At 43.3% G+C, this 23,058-nt stretch overlaps 1 protein-coding gene across 1 annotated transcript in view; it reads left to right on the plus strand.

Annotated features, from left to right (window-relative positions):
• The window catches only part of ARHGAP32 (Rho GTPase activating protein 32), a 212,873-nt gene that overhangs the window by 118,659 nt on the left and 71,156 nt on the right, over positions 1-23,058 (plus strand). The window contains exons 6-12 of the mRNA XM_082273549.1: positions 3,368-3,505; positions 4,248-4,340; positions 4,471-4,593; positions 5,784-5,861; positions 11,618-11,699; positions 14,882-14,932; positions 17,222-17,296. Coding sequence (XP_082129675.1) covers positions 3,368-3,505; positions 4,248-4,340; positions 4,471-4,593; positions 5,784-5,861; positions 11,618-11,699; positions 14,882-14,932; positions 17,222-17,296 — 640 coding nt within the window. The remainder of the gene's footprint in view (positions 1-3,367; positions 3,506-4,247; positions 4,341-4,470; positions 4,594-5,783; positions 5,862-11,617; positions 11,700-14,881; positions 14,933-17,221; positions 17,297-23,058) is intronic.

The following is a 23,058-nucleotide window of genomic DNA, read 5'->3' on the forward strand; positions in this document are numbered from 1 at the left end:
GGTACATGAATTTGGTGCATGCTGCACTTCTTTTAGAACAGATGAGAAACACATTAACAAAATCTGTCTGCGTCAGTTTTTATGAATTCCAGGGATTGTGTGTGTGTCTATTGTGGTGACCTAAAATGAGAATCAGATTGCGTTTTCTAGCAAATTATTGCAGAAAAATATGTTATTCCAGGGGGTTCCCATACTTTTTTCCACTGCAGATCCACAATTAGATACACTGTTAGTAAATTCCTTTTTCTTGTGTTGAAGACCATTAAAATGCAGGCGGTGTATGTAGCTGCTAGTTATACAGTGGGCATAGAAAATAATCGACCCCCCCCCCCCCCCTGTTTTATCCAGCTGTAATTACTCAGAGTGAAGGATATAACACCAACATGTCAGAAAAAAAAATCCAAAAACCAAATCACTCAGTTGGAAAAAGGATCACCTCTTCCTAAAAATGACTTATAATCTCAATCAGGTATACCCTAATCACCTTCTCAATAACACAGAAAGCCATTTGACTTTTAACTGCAATCGGCTGTGGTCATTTTGATTAGCTCAGCATAAAAAGAGCTTTCCTGGAGCATTTCAGTCCCTGATAGTGCAACTGAAGCAATGAACGATGGGTGGCAAGGCACTGTCAAAAGATCTCTGGGATAAAGTTGTGGATAGGCACAAGTCAGGAAATGGATACAAAAAAATTTCAAAGGCTTTATCAATGCATAGAAGTACACTGAAGTCTATTATGAAGAAATGGAATGTATTTGGTACAACACAGACCCTCCCTGGATCAGGATGTTGCTCCAAACTTGATGAAAGAGCCAGGAGGAAACTGGTCAGAGAGGCTACCAAGAGGCCTACAGCAACTCTGAAGCAGTTGCAGGAATTTATGACAAAGAATGGTCATTGTTTGCATATGTTCTTATGGGAGGGTTACAAGAAAAATAACCCCTTCTCAATAAAGGCCTAATGCAGTCATGACTGAGCTTTGCCAAATTGCACCTTGAAGATTCTGAAGCCACATGGAGGAAGGTGTTATGGTCAGATGAGACTAAAATGCAAGTATTTGGCCTCAACACCAAACAATCTGTCTGGTGGAAATTCAATACAGCTCACCATCCAAATAAGGCCATTCCTACAGTAAAGCAAAATCCTAAAACGTAAATAAAAGGTAATATCCTGTTATAGGGTGTTCCTCTGCAGCAGGGACTGAAGCACTTGTCAGGATAGAAGGAAAAATGGATGGGCCAAAAGACCATCAAATTCTTGAGGAATATCTGCTGCCCTCTGCCAGAAAGTTGTCAATGGGCAGAAGGTTTACCTTCCAACATGACAATGACACAAAGCACACAACAAAAATGACCACATAGTGGTTGAATGAGAAAAAGGTGAATGTCCTTGCATGGCTTACTCAGAGCCCAGACTTAAACCCCATTGAAAATCTGTGGAATAACTTGAAGACTGCAGTCCACAAACGGTCACCATCAAATTTAACTGAACTTTAGCAGTGCTGCAAAGAAGAGAGGGCAACTATTGTCTAGAGTCTAGATGTGCAAAGTTAGAAGAGACATAGCCGAATGGACTAAAGGCTGTAATGAAAGCAAAGGATGGTTTAACAAAATACTGACACAAGGGGTTGATCCTTTTTTCCAGCTCATTGATTTCTGTTTTTGATTTTTTTTTTTTATTTCGATTTTTTTCTGACATGTTGGTGTTACATCTTTCACTTGGATGTTATAAGTTGCACTGAGTAAATACAGCTGGATAAAACACAAACTGTGTCTGTCTTCGTTTCAGGTTGCAAAGCAACAAAATGTAATTATTTTAAAGGGGCGATTATTTTCCATACCCACTGTAGTCACATTTTCTAAAACTCTTATTTACCCACAAAGCCTTCATCACTCTAACCTAGAAGTGAAAATATATATCACTGGCTACAAGCCTGTGCTGGGGTGAGACATGGGGCCAGCCACAGGGGGGGAAAAGGTAAAGTGTATATTGAGACACAACAAGGAATCAGATCTCAGCTGATACTTTCTAGAACATGACATCTGGATCCGGAGTGGTTGCCATTGAAAACACTGGATCCTTTCATCAAGTTTTACAGATAAGGTCCAGCATGCCATTACAGGACACCGAGGAATATTCATCTTCCAGTTAGAGTATGTAGGGCTTCTTGGGGTCTTCTCTTATAACTTGCATACTAGTATACAGGGCAGTTAAGTGGTTAAGAAAAGAGCACTTGTCCCCCCTCCTCCCAGACTGAGTTGGGCATACATTATAGCGGAGGTGAGAGCATTGGATGTTTTCCCAGATGTCTCCACATATGACACGCTCTGCGCATATTGATGCGAGCGATGCTCTGTTCTTGCATAGGAAATCTATGGTCGGTTTCTGTACACTTGCTGATTCCTTCATTAACTGTCTCTAGGTTGTGCTGAAGCCAGCAGATATTTCTGACATCCTCCTGCTTCAGTATCTTATCAGCATCATTACAGACAATGAAACTCACTACAAGCAAAATCTGAGAAATATGCCATGCTGGGTATGGAAAGGCGAGACTGATGAACTGATCAGAGAGAGTGCTATTGTTGCCCCCTGTCTATTCGCAATATTTCTGCAGTACTTAAGTACTGAGTTTAGTTTCCCTCAAGTTCTTACAGTGTGTGTCTCATAGGCCCTAGCATTATGTAAGAGAGAGGTGAGGAGATGAGATTGTGACCTGTGTTCTCTGCAGGATGCCATGGAACGTGTCCGAGTTGAAGGAAGCATTAAAGCGGAGATAAAAATCGATTTTAGGGCAACCTGAAAAAGAAATAGATACTGGCGATTTTTTTTTTTTTGGTCACTTACCTTATTATAGAAGAAAATATACTCACCTTGCTTCCACCTTCTCCCTCTGCGGCCGCCGCCCGCGCCGTCTCTTCCGGTTTGCGATGATTCCTGGGAGCTGAACGTCATCGCTCCCAGGAATCAATGCGCCTGAACCGGCCCCGCTCGTCACTTCCGGTGCAGGCGCGGCATTCACTGCTAAACAGCTTCTGGGCATGCCCAGAAGCTGTGCAGGGATGCCGCGCCTGCACCGGAAGTGACGAGCGGGGCTGGTGCAGTGCATTGTGGGACTCGGACGTCACTGAAGAGGACACGAAGAGGGACGCTGCGGCTTCAGCTGCCCACACCTGAGATGGCAGCGCTGGAGTAGAAATTTTCAAGGTAAGTATTTCTTTTACAGGTAAGTGCGACCCGGGACAGTTCAGAGGCTATCCATTATGGAATGTACTAGCCCTGACTGTCCCGGGGGTATTTTTAGCTCAAATTGACCCCCGAGGCCGAAACTCCGCTTTAAGTAATGTCCAATTACAACTTGTCTTGGCAGGGCCGCAGCTGGATCGTTAAAAGGAGTTATGAAGATTTTAGGGTGCTGGACAAACACCTCCATCTATGTATATATGACCGGCGCTTCTCTCAGCTCTCAGAGCTGCCCCGTTCCGACGCCGTGAAGGACAGTCCAGAGGTGAGTTATCTGCAGCTGTGAGCCTGCATGGAGGATGCATAGTCAGGTGATGTTTGTGAAAGGGCCATTCAGAAGACACACAGTGAACTCATTCAGGCTCTCCTCTTCATTTGCACAGGTGCCTGGTTTAGCATCTTTTGTCAGAAACGCACATTATACTGTTAAATGTCAGCAGGGTGTGTAGCCTTTGTTTGTTGCTATAGAAAGCTCCAAGTTGTAGAGATCTGCTGCAGGTGCAGCCAGGTACCAAATACAACACGTCCTAAGAAAACATGATCCTCTGAGTGTTTGCAGCTACGCACTGCTGATTTGAATGGCGTCTCCTTCATAGTCATGTCTTTCATATTTACATAAAGAGACCTTGTGTCTAGAGAGGCGCCTTGTAGCTGGTGAGTTATATCTGAAAAATTGTACTGGATCACAAGAAATGCCTTTAAAGTGAAATTGTCTGGGCCTTTGTATTAGTTAGTAAGGTTGGCTATCACATTATTGATCCAGTAGGGACACTCAAGAGGAGAAATGGAAAAACATGGGATTTGCTTAGAATTTTAGCTGCTCTGGATCATTTGAGCATTTTAGCGCCATTCTGAAGGTAAACTCTGGTTATGTGTTTGTTATAGCTTCAGCTCAGCAGCCCAGATATGAGAAATTTACTTTAGGGTAATGTTAGAAGTCACACATTTATTGTTTCTGGTGCCTTTGCTCGGGAATGTTGCAGCTATTTTCTTCCATTATGTTCCAGCTGGTCACACAGATGCTGATGGCTTACCTGACCCGCCTGTCAGCCATCGCCGGAAACAAGATCAACTGTGGACCAGCCCTGACGTGGATGGAGGTGAGTGCTGGCTCTATGGGAAAGCTCCATTGTTGGCTGCTCTAAATATATAAGAGAAGAGACGTGGGGTGTCCTGTAGCTCATATTGTAGGATATTGTATGATGTGTCATCTCATGTGTTCTCTGACAGATCGATAATAAAGGAAACCATTTGCTTGTGCATGAAGAGTCATCCATCAATGTTCCGGCCATTGCTGCTGCTCACGTTATTAAACGCTACAATGCACAGGCACCGGATGAACTATCCTTTGAGGTATTTATTCCTTTATTATTTATTGGGGTACAACCTGCAGGGTGACTCTTTATATGAGTAGTGAACGCCAGGAAGATAAAAAAAAAAAAGCACAGTAATGCAGCTCTGTATTTTTAGTACATCCATTAATGTATTTTGTAAGTACCTGAATTGACTTATCAGTCTTTGCAGAGAGATGCATTCATCAGTCTGCTGCTTTTCCTTCATTGTCCAGTCACATGTGGGGGTGGGGGCCGGTGTTCCGTGAAAAAATCATACCCGTGAGAAAACCATACCCTCATCACTTCCGGTGCACCTACGGAGGGTATGGATTTATCACAGTAGTGTATGTAATGTTACATTTGCCACCGTTACATTAAAACAGCTCCTCTGCAACATGGGTCATCTTCGCTCCTATCCCTCTCACTTCCCTGATCTCGGCTAATAAATATAAAAGCGGATCACAGAGCCGACATCTCCGTCATTTAGATTTCATACACCCGCCGCCGCTTTTATATTTAGTAGCCAACATCTGGGAAGTGACAGGGATAGGAGTGGAGATGACCCATGTTGCAGCCGAACTGTTTTAATGTAAACGCCGCAAGTATAACATTACACACACTACCGTAATAATTTCATACCCTCCGAGCATGCGCACTTGTCAACTTCTCTGCTGTTCAATGATGTATCCGGGGCTCTGAGCATGCGCACTGCTACGCTGCTCAGCTGTTTCTGACAGGAAGTGACGAGGGTATGGAATTCTAACGAGGTATGGTTTTCTAACGTTACACTGGAGCTGTGTTAGTGAACTGTAGCAAAGAAAATTAGGTTTTCTGAGCTGCCAGACAGGGCTGTGCTGTGTGGCATAGCAGTTTAAATCACAGGACTGAATTACAAATGATTTGGCTGACAAAACATTATTATTATGAATTTACTTATATAGAGCCAATGGTTTGTGCAACCCTTTGTAATCTAAAGGGAGACAGTACAGTTACAAAATAAGAGAGCCGTGCTCATAAGAGCTTACAGTCTAATAGAACATCTCCCATATAGGTATTTAATCTATGCATGTTGCCTGCTTTAACTGACTTTTAGACCCCCAGGAATCACACTTGCCTTTTTGTGAGTGACGTTGAGGAGACCGCAATAGTTAACATTGTTGATTTCTGAAGAACATTGCAGCTTTGGTATTTGTGTTCTCTTCTCTGCAGGTGGGGGATATTGTGTCTGTTATTGACATGCCACCAAAAGAACTGACCACGTGGTGGAGGGGGAAGCACGGCTTCCAGGTAATTCAGCTACAATATTTTTTAACTTCTTCTCTTACCTATTTTCAGTCCCAATTTTCATTGTCTTTCCTTTGTTTTGTTTTGTGGGGTTTTTTTATTGACTGACCTACATTAGTGAATTCTGTATTGGCCATTGAAAAGTAGGTTTAAGCTGTCGCTGAGTGCTTTCTCCTGCAAGCCGCAGGGCCAGATATAAAAAAATGTCTTGATTTAAGTGTGGAAAAGTATAGGCAGCAGGGTGGCTCAGTGGTTAGCACGCTGGTTGATAGATCAGCTCCCTTCAGAATATTAGAAAATTTGTAACTCTCCACCTATATGTCCTCGAGGAGATCTGCTTCCTTCCTGTGACCAAAAACCAAAGTTAGCCTTAACACGGTGCATGGAGCTAGGAGCAATAAAGTTTAGGCTTTGCTAGGGTAGACACTGAAATTAATAGAACTGTATGGAAAGCACAATATACACCAGCCAAAAGCGAGATCACTAGCATGGTCAGTTTGTGTCTCTTCTGACACAGGAGATTCAGGATGCCATACTTGTGCACGGAGGGCCATGTAGTCCTGATGTCAGAATGCAGCTACTATGTCTCTCTCAAGCCCACCAGTGTGAGTAGAAGTGACTTGTTGCAGGGATTGGCCAGAGATGTTATTCATCTTGAATCTCCACATACAGACGGAGAAGGGTTTCCATGGAGATAAAGGCCTTCTTGATCTGTGACATCGGCAGAAGCTGTCGAGCGTGTTTTGCATTCTCTGCCCCCAGTCCACCAATCTGTAGGAGAGGATTAGGACTGAACAGTCACACATGACCTTGGAATTAACTGGCAAAATAAAAATAAATATATATATATATATATATATATATATATATATACTGTATGTGTGTATATATGTATGTATTTTTATATATATATAATATACAGTATCTCACAAAAGTGAGTACACCCCTCACATTTTAGTAAATATTTTATTATATCTTTTCATGTGACAACACTGAAGAAATTACACTTTGCTACAATGTAAAGTAGTGAGTTTACAGCTTGTATAACAGTGTACATTTGCTGCCCCCTCAAAATAACTCAACACACAGCCATTAATGTCTAAACCGCTGGCAACAAAAGTGAGCACACCCCTAAGAGAAAATGTCCAAAGTGGGTCCAATTAGCCATTTTCCCTCTCCGGTGTCATGTGACTCATTAGTGTTACAAGGTCTCAGGTGTAAATGGGGAGCAGGTGTGTTAAATTTGGTGTTATCGCTCTCACTCTCTCATACTGGTCACTGGAAGTTCAATATGGCACCTCATTGTAAAGAAATCTCTGAGGATCTGAAAAAAAAAAAGAATTGTTGCTCTACATAAAGATGGCCTAGGCTATAAGAAGATTGCCAAGTCCCTGAAACTGAGCTGCAGCACAGTGGCCAAGACCATACAGCGGTTAAACAGGACAGGTTCCACTCAGAACAGGCCTCGTCATGGTTGACCAAAGGTGTTGAGTGTGCGTGCTCAGCGTCATATCCAGAGGTTGTCTTTGGGAAATATATGTATTAGTGCTGCCAGCATTGCTGCAGAGGTCGAAGGGGTGGGGGGTCAGCCTGTCAGTGCTCAGACCGTACGCTGTACACTGCATCAAATTGGTCTGCATGGCTGTCTGAAGACAAGCAGACTAAGGACATGGATTACTGGAACCATATCCTGTGATCTGATAAGACGAAGATAAACTTATTTGGTTCAGATGGTGTCAAGAGTGTGTGGCGGCAACCAGGTGAGGAATACAAAGACAAGTGTACTGGCCAAGCATGTCTTCAGACCTAAACCCTATTGAGCATCTGTGGCGCATCCTGAAAAGGAAGGTGGAGGAGTGCAAGGTCTCTAACATCCACCAGCTCTGTGATGTCGTCATGGAGGAGTGGAAGAGGACTCCAGTGGCAATCTGTAAAGCTCTGGTGTATTTCATGCTCAAGAGGGTTAGGCAGTGCTGGAAAATAATGGTGGACCCGCAAAATATTGACACTTTGCGGACTATTTGGACATTTGCACTTAAGGGTGTACTCACTTTTGTTACCAGTGGCTTAGACAATAATGGCTGTGTGTTGAGTTATTTTGAGAGGACAGCAAATATACACGGTTATTAGGGCTGCACGATATTGAAAAAAAAAATCACATTGCGATATTTTTTTGCGGCGGATCCTCTGTCGCGCATTTTTAGTAGTGATGAATGTTGTGAATGTTGGCTGTGACTGAGCGGTGTGAGCAGCGGCACAGCAAACCAATGACGTGTGACTGTGCACTGTGCAGGCACGCTGAACGTGCAGCCTTCTGACCATACAGGGTTAATGTAGGGCAGTACTGCAGCCTTCTGATTGTACCATACAGGGTTAATGTTACTGTAGGGATTCAGTGCAGCCTTCTGATTGTACCATGCAGGGTTAATGTTACTGTAGGAATTCAGTGCAGCCTTCTGATTGTACCATACAGGGTTAAGGTTACTGTAGGGAAGTAGTGCAGCAGCCTTCTTCTGATTGTACTATACAGGGCTAGCCAGGGTTAATGTTACTGTAGGGATGGGAAGTAGTGCAGCAGCCTTCTTCTGAATGTCATTGCACCATACAGGGCAGGCCAGGGTTAATGTTAATGTAGGGAACTGGGTGGACTGGGAACTGCAGGTTAAGAAGACAGTGTGGAAGGCAGAGAAGTCGGGACTCACAGTGGTGGTAGAAGGTAGAAGAACACAGCCTGACATCTGTCCCACATTTTCAGTCTGCCCTGCAGCCAGTTCTCCTGACCGAGCGGTGAGCGCGGCACAGCTAACCAATCACGTTGTGAGTAGCGGGACAGCGAACCAATCAGGTGTGCAGGCATGCCTGATTGGTTCGCTGTGCCGCTGCTCACGGCGCGCTGCTCACCGCTCAGTCAGGAGAACTAGCTGCAGGGCAGACTGAACATGTGGGACGGATGTTAGGCTGTGTTCTTCTACCACCACTGTGAGTCCCGACTTCTCTGCCTACCATCGCATGTTCCGGCGATGTGACTATCGCCCACGCTCGCAGCACGATATCGATGTTCACATCGAATATCGTTCAGCCCTAACAGTTATACAAGCTGTACACTCACTACTTTACATTGTAGCAAAGTGTCATTTCTTCAGTGTTGCCACATGAAAAGATATAATAAAATATTTACAAAAATGTGAGGGGTGTACTCATTTTTGTGAGATACTGTATGTATGTATATATATATATATATATATATATATATATATATATGTGTGTGTGTGTTTTCAATCAAACGTTTTCTTTATTGAAATTCAAGTAGGGAATACAATCAAGCGTACAGAATAAAAAGGTCAGGTAGTTAGTGAAACACTTGACACAGACAGAAGATAAACAGAACTGTGCCATAAAAGGGACCTGAGCTAAGTTTGTACGGTAAATAGAATATACATCCATAACAACAAAACCTAAACTTAGGAAAGGACTATAAAACTGCAAGCTGTGAGGAAGAGTTCTGAAACAGCATAGCATGGGTACCAGTTCATGAATACATATAAACCATATTAGATGCAAGTCTCTGGAGTCTGGAGCCATCTATCCCAGATTTTGTTGAATTTGGTGGGGCAACCTCTGTGTGTGTAGATGAGTTTTTTGTACGGTATAGTGGCATTAATCTCCCTCAACCAATCACTAAACTCTGGGGGTCTGTCATGCATCCAGCGCCTAGCAATGAGTTTCCTAGCCGAAAACATTTCCTGCAAAAAAAGTGTGGTGAATTTGTCAAGACTCATATCTGGGAGTGGTAGTGGGGAGCCCAAATTGTCATGTAGAAATTGTACAATTAGTTCCCAGTACCCCTGAACTCTCGGGCAGCTCCAGATTAGGTGATAGAACTTTCCCTCGGTCTGCCCTGCGCAGAGGGCGGAGCCACTCCCCCTATACCTGGTGAGCGTAAGTGCTGTAAGGTATGAGTGGTGTAAGATAAGATATACAATTGAGTGAGGCGATCCTATAGTGTAGGGGAGACCGTTTTGCAAACATCTAGGGCATCGCCCCACTCCTCATCCACCAATGTGCCCACGTCATCCTCCCACCTCACTTTGGGGGCATACGCCCTGGTCATAGAATCAGGCAGATGAAGCGCCGTGTAAAATATGGAAATTATGTGTTTAGTTTCCGATCCCCTAACAGTCTCTAGGATCGGGGCAGGTTCCAGTCTGAGAGGTGTTCATGCAAACTGCGCTGAATAGGCATGACACAGCTGCAAGTAGCAGAGGAACATGTGGTTTGGCACCCCAAAGTCAGACTTCAGTGTGTCAAAAGACTTGAGTTCCCCGTGCGTCACCATATGGGAGAGATAACCAATCCCAAGCTTAGCCCAAGAATCAGGCAAGGAACAAAATTCAGGGACCATGGTTTTATGCCACAAGGGGGTAGAGTCGTGAAACCGGGGGAAAGTGATTTTGTCTGCCACCACATCCCATAGTCTCCTATAATGGTAATCCCATAGTCTGGTAATGGAGTGACTTGCTGTCGCCCCTGACCTTGGCCCCCTAAGTCCACTCAAGATGACTGACAGCAGGTCCATGGAGGGCAGTGCCCAAGGAGGGCACAAAAGGGACAGAAGAGCTGGGAGGCCAAGTAGTAAAGGTTAAAATCGGGGAGTGCAACTCCGCCCAGATCCGTGGAATTCTTAAGTTTACGCCAAAACAACTTATGCCTGCCAGATCCCCAATCAAAAGGCCTAAGGAAGGATTCCATCTGCATGAAGTATTTCAGAGGGAGGTACACCAGCAAGTGCAACAGTATATAAAGAATCTTGGGTAGTAGTACCATCTTTATTAGGTTGACGCGTGCCATCACTCCCAAGGGTAAACGGGCCCAGGTTTGCGTTTTGGCTTTAGTCAGGGTAAATAGGGGTTGAAGATTGTCAGCGATATAATCTGCAGGCGAGTTAGTGACCTTAATACCCAGATATTTAATAAGGCTCACGCGTTGTAATGGGAGATCAGCTCTGACAGGGAAGGATGAGACATTGTCTATGGGGAATATTTGGGATTTGTCCCAATTGATATTGAGGCCCCAAAAAGATGCCAAAGCGTTCAATGAGGTCTAGGGCCGTGGATAAATAAGTGTCTGGGTCAGCTAAATATAACAAGGTGTCATCGGCATACATACAGATTTTTTCCGTCAGGAAACCCACCCTCAAACCGGTTACCCCGGGGTGTGCGCGAATAGCCATGGCTAGCGGTTCTGCCGCCAGAGTGTAAAGCAAGGGGGAAAACGGACAGCCCTACCAGGTGCCTCTGGTCAGGGGGAAACTGTCTGACGTCCAATCATTGGCCAACACCCTAGCCACCGGGGCCTGATACAGTATCTGTATCCAGCGGACAAACTTGGGGCCAAAACCATAGCATTCCAAGCACATCCACAAATACACCCATTCAACAGAGTCAAATGCCTTGGCAGTGTCCAGGGCCACTATCACTCTGGTGCCAGCGTTATCATGGTGAGCCTGTAGGTTCTTGTACAAGCGTCTCAAGTTAAAGGAAGTGTTCCTGCCACCAGGCATGAAGCGTGTGTGGGTTTTTTAGATAAAGCTTTAGAAATGTGTTTTTTTTTTTTTTTTCAGAAAGAACAATTATTTTCTTTAATAACTTTATATATACATTAAAGCTGTATAAATCTACAGAAGAAATGATCAGAACATGATGCCTAAGAGAAGATGTTAAGGACAGGCTGTGTCATATATGTGTTGATGTTTTCCGCAGGTTGGCTTTTTTCCCAGTGAATGTGTGGAATTAATTAATGATAAAGTTCCCCAGTCAATGACCAACTCCGTTCCAAAACCAGGTGAGTGCTTTTCTGTGTGTCACCTGTGAGCCGTATCATGTCTACGTTTTTGTGTCTAATCCTGTCATGTTAATGTTTTATATACAAATGTATATAGAAGAGAGGACATGTTGTGTGTGGTCCTGTACAATGTTAAACCATCATTGTACATTACTCTTATCCTGTACTATTCATTCTATTCTGCTAACTCCGTGTCTGTAGAAAGTTCTCCCATCAAATACATGATGTGGACTCTTTAGAATTCCACTAACACTGGATCTGGAACGAGTATCAGGCTGATGGTTGGTTGGCAGTGCAGCTCTGTGTGGATGGTGAACATTCTCTTATCCAGGATAATGGTTGATAGGCAGTGCAGCTCTGTGTGGATGGTGAACATTCTCTTATCCAGGATAATGGTTGATAGGCAGTGCAGCTCTGTGTAGACGGTGATGGTGAACATTCTCTTATCCAGGCTGTTGGTTGGTTGGCAGTGCAGTTCTGTGTAGACGATGTATAGTGAAAATTCTCTTATCCAGGGTAATAGTTGGTAGGCAGTAAAGCTCTGTGTAGTCAGTGGATGGTTAACATTCTCTTATCCAGGCTGATGGTTGATAAAGGAAAAGGAATTGGCAGCACTCCAGGTTGAGTCAAAATCCAGATTTATTGACTGGACATCCAAATATGACAATCGTGACAAGGTAGACGCGTTTCACACACTGACTGTGTACTTAATCATTAATCATTAGAGTAATGATTAAGCACACAGTCAGTGTGTGAAACGCGTCTACCTTGTCACAATTGTCATATTTGGATGTCCAGTCAATAAATCTGGATTTTGACTCAACTTGGAGTGCTGCCAATTCCTTTTCCTTCATCAAGTTTTCACTGAGGCGAGTCGGGGCATGCACCGGTGTGAGTCATCAGGCAATTACACCACCTTGAGCAGTGAGTTCTTGTCTCTTCAGGCTGATGGTTGGTTGGCAGTACAGGTCTGTGTAGACGATGGATGGACAATGTTCTCTAGTCTAGTTAGGGCCTGAACTAAATTGTGAATCTGAGCTTGAGAGAATGGCACAGGGATCCTCTCTCACTCTCAGTGTATAATATTATTCACACATAATTGTTCTGGTCTCCCCAGTACCAGACAAAACTCCATGTATCACAATATTCCTGCACACATATTTGTATGCACTGCATTTTTTGAACACACAAATCTAGGAAGAGGTACAAAATAGGCAATGGTCCCTCCTACCCAAATAAGTATGTGTATTGTTCTATACCAGAGCACAACAACATTTCTAGTGTTCATAGTGAATGAAAAGAAAATTCTAAAGACATTAGTGAAACCTGTATTTTATAGCACATGGTCACATGCAACAGGATCTGGTCAGTCAGTACTAACCTGATCCCACATGTGGCCACTGTAGGGAGACGCTGATGGACTGTTTTACATAGAACTGGTGGCTTTGAGGTGACACACAAGCAACTAGACATATTTTGGTCTTGAGAAATGTTCTGTGTCTTGTAAAGGAACTCAGAGCTTCAGTCCTTGGATGGAAACCTGGTGTAAGGAAAAGCATTGGCAGCACATAGAGATTTTGGATTGCAGTTGAAAATTAGTCAGATTTTGAGCCCCATTGTTTTTTTTTTTTGGTTTTTTTTTTGTTTTTTTAATTTACATTTTCCCCCTAATGCATTTCCTGCATTAAAGTGGAGTTCCACCCAAAAGTGGAACTTCCGCTTTAAATAGTCCTAACCCCCTGACATGCCACACGTTCTCCTCTCTCCCTCCCTCCCTGCAATCTTCTGGGACATGTCAGAGGTCCCAGAAGATTGGCAGCCAATCACGACGCATAGCGCAACTCGCACCCAGCTGTGAAGCCGCAAACTGTCACAGCCGGGTGCCCACATCAGTGATGCCGGCGCCGCAGAGCAGAGAGGGAGAAGACGGCGGTTAGGCTGGAACTCCGCTTTAAGGTAAAAAAAAGTCTCAGCATTTGTATCATGCCCTCACCCCACTTATACTTACCTGAGTCCTATCTCGATCCAGTTCTGTGTGCCCATCTGCAGTGGCGCTAGTCTCACTCCTCACAGGACAGAGAGGCACCAGCAGGAACCTTTTGGCTTCTGTTGTTGTTAATCAAGCGTATGAGGAGGGAGTGGGGCCGGGGCAGAGCCTCACTGTGTGTCTATGAGTGTCGTAGGGTTACCCCAGAAGAGGAGGATCAGGGCCACACTGTTAAAGGTAAGTATTAAAATGTTTATTGTTTTCTAAAATAAATAATAATTAGACTATATAACCCCTTTAAAGGATAAGTTCACCTTTTGTACCAGGTTACACCCATATTCCGGGGGTACCATGTTACAAATCCACTGGCCCCCACACCCAGCCGGCTCCCCGTTGTGACAGGCAATGGGGATCTTTTTCCCCCTGCTCTCTGTCACAATCTGCAAAGAACATGGTGGTGAATGAAAAACTACAAGGTCCGCAGCCTTTGTGGCTGTTAGCTTGTATTTCTCAATGAACTACCATGGCGTTATAGTGCATGGATGCTTCCGGTTAGAGTGATTGCTTGGCCGTACGATGTATGGGGCACACAGCTTACACACAGTCTACAAGAGCCCTGAATTACACCCACAAACTGCTGATCACTGGGGCAATGCTTTCCAGGCTCCTAATAAAAATAAATAAATGCACATATTTTTTTTTTTTACCTGCAAAAAGATGTGCATTTATTTATTTTATCGTTTTTTTAAAGGTGAACTTTTTAAAGAGAAGCATGGCTGGAAAGATATGTGCTGTATGAGGACCTGTAGCTCCTGCTAACTGCTGCCTGCTTATCAGTCACTGAACTCCTATTTGTTATTTACAAGAAACTTTGGAATGTCTTTGTGTGTAAATCTTTGTGTGTCTTTGTACTAACAAAGAAGCCATGGAACAGATTGTGTTACAGTCATTGCCTACCAGACCCCATTTATGTCATGTTGTTCCCTCCATGAGCTGTGTTTGACATATTTCCACCACTTGTACCCTGTGTAACATTCCTCTCTGCATGAGTGTCACTTGTAGTGTAGTTACCAGTATGGGCTCTAGATGTGTACGGTAACACTGGCTGATAATGAGAGCCGCCGCTTTAGAAAAGATGAAAATTCTGCTTTGCTTGTTTGCTTTTTAATCCTTTGTTGTGATCTGTTCCCTCCAGTCTCCCCTGCGCATGGAATGAGGCCGGCATCCTGGAGCTACTTCCCCCCCTGTACGGTTCCATGTCTTCTCTCTCTTCCTCTCTCTCTCTCTCTCTGTCTCTCTCCATCTCTTTCTAATGCATGTGCATCAGTCTATGGGGTGAGGTCTGTCACACATGAAGTGGCGGGGGGGACACATTGGTAGAATACAGAGCAATAACATAGGAAGGATGACAGCAGATAATAAAGATATTAACCTGCTGCTATAAACACAAGATATATAATCTACAGTACTCTGTATAAATCTTACCACACACATTACAATCTGACCTTACTATCCTCTATACCAGTGATGGCGAACCTTGGCACCCCAGATGTTTTGGAACTAGATTTCCCATGATGCGCAACTACACTGCACAGTGCATGAGCATCATGGGAAATGTAGCTCCAAAACATCTGGGGTGCCAAGGTTCGCCATCACTGCTCTATACAGTTAAGTTTAAATTTACCACAAGTATGCAATACCTACCTAAATTATTCATTTATATTGTATTTAGTCAGGCAGGTAACTACCTAGTTGTTGGGTTATCCATAAGGGCCGGTTCACACTATGAATCGCACAGGAACCTGCGTTTGTATAATTCACATGCGATCTGGGAGCAGTGCAATTTCAGCCTATTTATTTCAATGAGCTGAAATTTAACCTGACCCCACCAAAAGTACTGCATGTACTACTTTAACTACTTCAATACCGGCACTTTCACCCCCTTCCTGCCCAGGCCAATTTTCAGCTTTCTGCGGTCATGCAACACAGTACTCAAACAAATTCTTTATCATTTTCTTCACACAAATAGAGCTTTCTTTGGGTGGTATTTAATCACCACTGCTAAAAAAAGAAAAACTAAAAAAGAAGAAAAAAAATAATAAATACGTAATTTTTCTCCTTCACTGATGTGCACTGATGAGGCGGCACTAATATGCAGCACTGATAGGCGGCACTTATGGGCAATGATAGGTGGCACTGATGGGAACTGATAGGCAGGCACTGAAAGGCAGCACTGATTGGCATAACTGATGGGCACAGACTGGTGTCACTGATGGGCACAGAGTGGCATCACTGATGGGCACTGTTGGGGCTGCATTGTAATCAGGGCGCTGATGATCAGTGCCTTGATTACCTTTACATGTATTCCCTTAATCAGCTCTCCTCACCTCACTCTCAGTGTAAGAGTGTGTTTACATGTAGTCAGCTGTGATTGGATGGACACAGCCGATCACATGGGTAAAGAGCCGCGGCTCTTTGCTGAGATTGGGGTTGCACTGTGTCCCAGGAAAACTGCGTGCCCGTGATCGCCGCTTAACTGAGCGCTGTCATTTGACATCCCAGAATGAGAGCCACATGCTCTGTCGTCATTTGACAGCCGGCGGGCAGCAAATGGTAAAAAAAATGCACAGCAGCCAGCTCCCATGGTAATTCGGTGCAGGCAAACACCCTGCATTTGAAGTGTCCTTAAGACTGACAACCAATGCAGATCGCAAGTGCAGTGCGTTTTGAATGCGATGTGGGAAACACGCACATGTTCTGGTGTAAATTTCCCCTTTACGATTCCACAGTAAGCTGTGGTGAACTTTACTCATTACACTGCATGCAGAAAATATTCGCTCTACTAAATTGCATATTAAAAAGAACTCCTCAATCAAAGTATATAAAGTAACATTACCCTAAATCTTTTGCCCAAGCTGTATACAGGGCGTTCCAAACCTGTGACCATCGAGGTCCTCTGACCTTTTAACTGGAGCACAAACTGACCAGAAGACAGGGGCAGAAATATTACATTATACAAATGAAAGTGGACTTATCAAGTACACTGTCTGCACTCTGTAGCAACATTTTTTTTTTTTTAACATGCCACAAAGCAATGCAAGTAACTGCAAGCACGTTGCTCTATCCACCAATCGGCTACAGGCAGCATTATCCAAATCTCAACACCTTATTGGAGAATCCCCATGTGCATGTGAACAGCGACTCCATATCACCTAACACCAGACATTGATGTATGAAGGAGTACAGCCCCAGTGACAACTTACATACAATGGGAAATATTCTTATAGCAGCCTTAAAACTAATGTTTAGTTATACTTTTTATATAAACATTTCTTTTTAGAAATGGTATCCAAACTATGTGCAAAGTTGTCAATTTCAGGATACACAGAGCAATACATATAGCGGGTCTTGACCGTGTTCTTCACTTCATATTCTCCTTTGTGACTTTCATACACTTTTCCTTTCTTGTATCCTCACTCTGTCCATGCGTTGTCCTCCATAATCACATTTGTCTTCCCTTCCCGATTAATGACAGATTTGGAGATGGATAGTGTAAGGACAGGGCCGTCGTGCTTTTCTGAGGTACCGAGTCCCTACAAGCTCAGTTCAGGTACCTCGTCTGTGTACGTAATGTGTCTGTACAGCAGCGCCTGTCTGTGAGTCTTGTGGGAGATCCATGCCCCTCTAGCCAAGGTGGAGTGTAACTATACATCTCCCACATTATAATGCACCCTTGTGGCCCATCTCTGAGAAATCTCCACCTTTATCTAGGAAGTCATTTCTACTTCCATGCGTATCACATTACGATGTATGCTCTTTTATACAATACTCACATTTCATTAAAATTGTTGTAACTATTAATTCCCACAAGACTCGGGGCAGGTCTGAATTCCTAACACATGATATCTGGCTCAATTCACTTAGCTGTAACATGTTATTTTCCTTAATGATGGTTATTTTCAGCCATATGACTGTTATTTGTAGCTTGCCTTGCTGAAATTAACAATCGTTCTACAGTGAGTTGAGCCTATAGTCTAGATGTAGATGTGTCTACTAACAAGGACAAGAGAAATGGGACATGATCTCCCAACCTGCTGCTATCTGTTCTTCTACCAGGCCAGTATGGAAAAAACGGGCTGTCTATGGCCCTAAACGTGTCATCTCCTAGAAATGTCACTCTAAGGGCCCTTTCACACTGGCGCTCCGTATGTCCGCAAATCATCCTATTTTTTTTGCGGATGATTTACGGACATAATGTAAGTCAATGGCATTGCGGATGTCAGTGGATGACCATCCGCTGACATCCGATTTTCTTCCTTTCAGTTCTGTTCCATTTTTTGGAATGGAACAGAACCCTATTTTTGTTCCGTTGAAAAAACGGAAAGGAAGCAAAATCGGATGTCAGCGGTGTCATCCGCTGACATCTGCAATCCCCATAGACTAACATTATGTCTGCATATCATCCGCAAACGGATGGGATGATATGCGGACATACGGAGCGGATAACACAAGTGTCATCCGCTCCGTGAAAAAAAAAAAAAAAAGCACCGGAGCGGATCGCAATGCGGTCCGCTCCGTGTGAAAGAGCCCTTAGAATATACAGTATGTTAGTTGGAAAATTTGTCATGCTAGCTATTTTTTACTGATGTCTCAGGAGCAGGCATGTCGGACCCAAAGAAACTAGAGATCTTAACAGGGTATATCAGTGGTTCTCAACCAGGGTTCCGTGGAACCCTAAGGTTCCTCCAGAGGTTGCTAGGGGTTCCTTGAGCAATTTCTGCCTCTCAGATAAATTCCCACTGACACCATTGATCTTTTTAGCTATTTGGAAGAAGTCATTCTTCTCAATGTCCACAAGTGTAAGGAGTTTTCATCCCACTGACCATTACACTAATGTATCATGAGTTGTAGAAATAGTCATTTTTAGCAGGGGTTCCCTGAGACCTGAAAATTATTTCAAGGGTTCCTCTGTGTTGAAAAAGTGGAGAAAGGCTGGGATATATAATCCAGAAGAGAGGCCGAATTCCAGATTTTGGGTTACCAACACCATATTCACAAAAACTAAAGCTATTATCCTTGAAAAAAGGTTCCAGACAGATTTTGGAAAGCATAAGGAAACTTGGGCTTTTATTCAATACTTCCAGAAAGGTTTTCTATGGCTGCCTATAGTCCAAAAACACCTGACATATCTACTCTGGTGAGCGGATAAGACTGCATTCTCAGTGATGTCTCTAGTGAATGGATAGACTGCATTCTCCAGTCAATAAACACTGAAGAAACATGGGTTCCTCTAACAGTACCAGTGCATATAACAGCATGATTATAATTAAAGTTTTGGTGTTTACTTTAGAAATATGGGTATTGTCAGTGGCAGCTGGTGCTAGAAAGGTTTGGGGGGACACAAGCAAACCCCACCAGGTCCGCACTCCCTAGAGGACGTCGTGCGTTGCCAGGGACGAGAAGCCTGAAATCGGAAAGGGACGCGATGATGAATATTGATTCGCTAAAATCAAAAGTGGGAGGGTTTTGCGGCCCAAGGAAAACCTAAAACAAGGCAGTTAGAGGCTCAGCCTCAAATCACATGCTTGTGAAAAATTGACGGACCTAATAGACACATATTAGTCCGGCACCCCCGCACAGTGCAGTGAGTGCACACACATAGAACAATTTATTTTTAAATAAATGATATGACTAACATTTTTTTAACATCTTAAAGTAGCTTTCTTATTTGGCAAATTAACCTTGAGAAGTTTTGGGGGGCAGCACCGCTGCGCCCCCCTTATGGATCGGCCTCCACTGGGTATTGTGTACCATGGCCATCAGGCTGTAAAATCACCACCTCTAGTGTGAAGAAGATACACTTTTCAGATATACATCAATCTGCAAATATTCAAAAATATTTCTGACAAAATAAAATATCTTCTAAGAATATCAGTTTTTAGCAGGACTGACCAGCCAGCCTGGAAAGGCTCACCTGAAGTTATTGCTGGGTATATTGTGGTTGCAGCAGTGTTCTATTTTTGTTGCCAGTAATGACTGGGTAGAGCAGCCTTTTTCAAACAGGGTGTCCTTAGATTGCTTAAGGGGTGCCTTGGCAAAATGCCTAAAAATTGCCCAAAAATTGTATACAAGCCAGCGGCTGGGATCAAGCCTGCCTTTCAGTTACACAAAGCCACAGGTTTTCATTGTGCACCATTACAACCGTCCAGCCACTGGTGTCCTAGCAACCAATGATGTCATTGGCTGATAAAGAGAATGTCAGGTCCCTGCACAGAATCCTTGTCCCCCCCCTCCCTCCCCCCTTCTCAGGCAGCACTTTGAGTCACATTAGCTACGTGAGGGAGAAGAGAAACACTGGAATACTAGTCAGTACCAGTGTGCAAAGGTATATTTGCTTTGGAAGAATACATTATCTCTAACTTTGGCTGTGCTACTTGTGTGGATGTTGCTGTATTATGTAAAATACTTAGGACCCTTTGATAAAACTCAATGCATTTTAATGCAAACATTGCTCCATGTTCAAGGAATAATGCAACAATAAAATAATATTCATATGATTTTGGGACTCGCCCATCCCTAATTAATATTGCACCTTTTAATTACCCTTATTGTTGGCATCATCATGGGTATAATAGCAACTGATTCACTGAAAAGGACTGTGATCAGACACACAGAAACTCTAAATTTGAGGCACAGTTTATTCAAATTAAAACCAGGCCGCCCCAAAGAACAAAACACAGAAAAACAAAACAAATTATCCCGCTGCTCTGCACCCTGTTCTCCGGGATTGGCAGGCCCTAAATCAAAAAAAAAAAAAAAACATAAATTAAACTATTGTTAAGAGCTGAAAGAAAATACATAAATATTGTACATGTGTACATGTTGCTTTGGTAGCAAAATCTTTTGGGAATGAACAAGGCGTTCCCTCCACATCCACCTCCCATGCCAGTACAATGCTAGGGCAGGCTGGCTACATAAACAATATGGAATAACAAATTGCTACTTATCTGCAACGTGTGTAATGAAAAAAGAAAGGGTAATGTCAATAAGAGACTAGGAATATACAAAGGTGTATGTGTGTGTGTATATATATATATATATATGTATGTTTATGTATATAGTCTGCACTAGTGTTGTACTAGTGCGGGTGTCACATGTGAAGTGAACTCCTTGTTTGTTCTGAACGGGATTTTGTTACTGGAGCGACATGTGCGCTGGCTTTATGTATTTTCTTTTAGGGATTAGGAGCCCATTCACATTGCCGCGACTTGTCAGCCTGACAAGTCGCGGTCCTTTGAGTAGTACAGGACCCGTTCTAATAGGAGCGACACAAGTCGCTCCGACTTAGAAAAAGGGTCCTGTACTACTTTGGGGCGACCTCGGAGCGACTTGTATAGACTTCCATTATGTGAAGTCCCTGCAAGTTGCGTCGAAGTCGCGGTGCATGGTAATGCACAAGTCGCCCCCGAAGTCGTGTCGCCTCAGTGTGAACTGGCTCTAACGCTGTTTAATATTACATTTGTTGTTTGGGTTGGGGTTAGCAGATCTTGGGGAGCAGAGTGCAGAGGAAGTGGAATAATTTAATTGTTTTGTCCATAGGGGCCGTCTGGATTTGATTCAAACTTACTGTGGCAGAGCTGCAGTGTTTTTGATCTCATTTCTTCTCAGTGAATATACTATTATATCCAAAAGCCCAGGAGGGACCAGACACTTTTTTTTTTACTATATACTATTATATGGCAAACAAATTGATGCAGCACAAATCCTATTGATAAATGAAGAAAAGAGTCACAAAAGATAAATAAAACAAGTCTTTTGGGACTCTTTTCTTCATTTATCAATAGGATTTGCGCTGCATCTATTTGTTTGCTATATTATTCTGGGATTTCTGCTGTGTGTCCTGGGTCGGTATTCAGCCAGCATTTCCATTTATTTCTGAGCTTTATCCACCTGTCTGCGCTGATTGTTTTGTGTTCATTTATATACTATTCTATCCAAAATGTTTTCAGCAATAAGTATATTTAAAATGTGCTTTACTAATTAGGGGTGGAGAGAGTCACAAATTCATGTCAATAAAGTTGTACGTTGTTTTATTGTTGCATTACTCTTGAAGCGGGAGCGATGCTTGCCCCAAAACCTTTCATATTTAAGGTTTCGATAACCTATTTTTTTTTTTTTTTTTTTAACTAAGGCTGGGCTCACACTATCTGCGGCGCAGGTCAGAGCAGGGGGTCCAGTGTGTCCCTGTTCACCATTTCAAGTGCGAATCAGGTCCGAATTTTGGCATGAATTCGGACCTAAAACAGAGCCAAAGACGCACAGGACCCTTCTGCGGTGCGCTCTGTGGGCCCACCCTGGAGATGTGTGAACTGGCTCCATTGAGAGTCGGTCACGCTCTCCTGTCATGTGAATTGGATGCGGAGAAACCCGCATCTAATTCACATAAGTGTGAACCCAGCCTCACTTGGAGTTCCTCATCATTTTTTTTTTTTGAGGAATCAAGCCTAAAGTTTACCCTGTCATTGCTTCCAACAAGCAGAGAGAGGTGCCGCTGGGGAATATATACCCTGGCAGTAACTGTCTGATGAGCCTTTCCATGCAGGTAGGCGTCTCCCGCTAAAAACTGATAAGCTTAGAAAATATTTTATCCTTCCTTTGTCAGAAACATTGTTACTCTGTTTGGAAGAATTCCAGATGGATGCATCTTCTTTACTCCACAGGTGTTGATTTTACAACTTTGTCCACACTGAAGGTGTTGGTTTTACAGCCTGATTGCGTTACACATTGTGTCCAATGTTGTCTATGAACCAAGGTGAGAACCAAAACCCTAATTCAGAAGGATACAGTCCTACTGTTGGACTACTTTGCTCCTCTGTTCTACAGGGGTGATTTTTGCTGTGGAAATCCATTCAATAAACAGGCTACATTCTCAGTGATTTTAATGGTCTGTAGTAAATGGATAGGCTGTATTCTCAGTGATGTAACTGGTCTAGAGTGAATTGATAAGCTGCATTCTCAGTCTCTAAGCAGGCAGCAAACTGGCACCTGTGGGAATTTGCTCGTCCTACCTTCTATGGGCAGGAGCCATTTATAAGCTGTTCCTGGATGGGTTTTACTCCATCTGCCGCTTAGCTGGAAAAGGCTGGCTGTACCATGCCCATCGCAGAGGAGGAGTTGCCACATACACATAAATATTATTTACAGCATGGTAAATTTGTAAATTCACAAGATGAACAATTTTACTTAGCTGCTTTTTGCTGTGTTGGATTTGGTGCAGACTGTAACGCTCCTTGCGTTTCTTATAAGGTGTGGATTTTCAGCTGCAGAAGTAGTTCCACGTCAGTAGTCATGTAGGAGATATGCTGAGATACC

The sequence above is a fragment of the Pelophylax lessonae genome (genome assembly GCF_965119305.1).
Source record: "Pelophylax lessonae genome assembly, chromosome: 12".
NCBI lineage: Eukaryota > Metazoa > Chordata > Amphibia > Anura > Ranidae > Pelophylax > Pelophylax lessonae.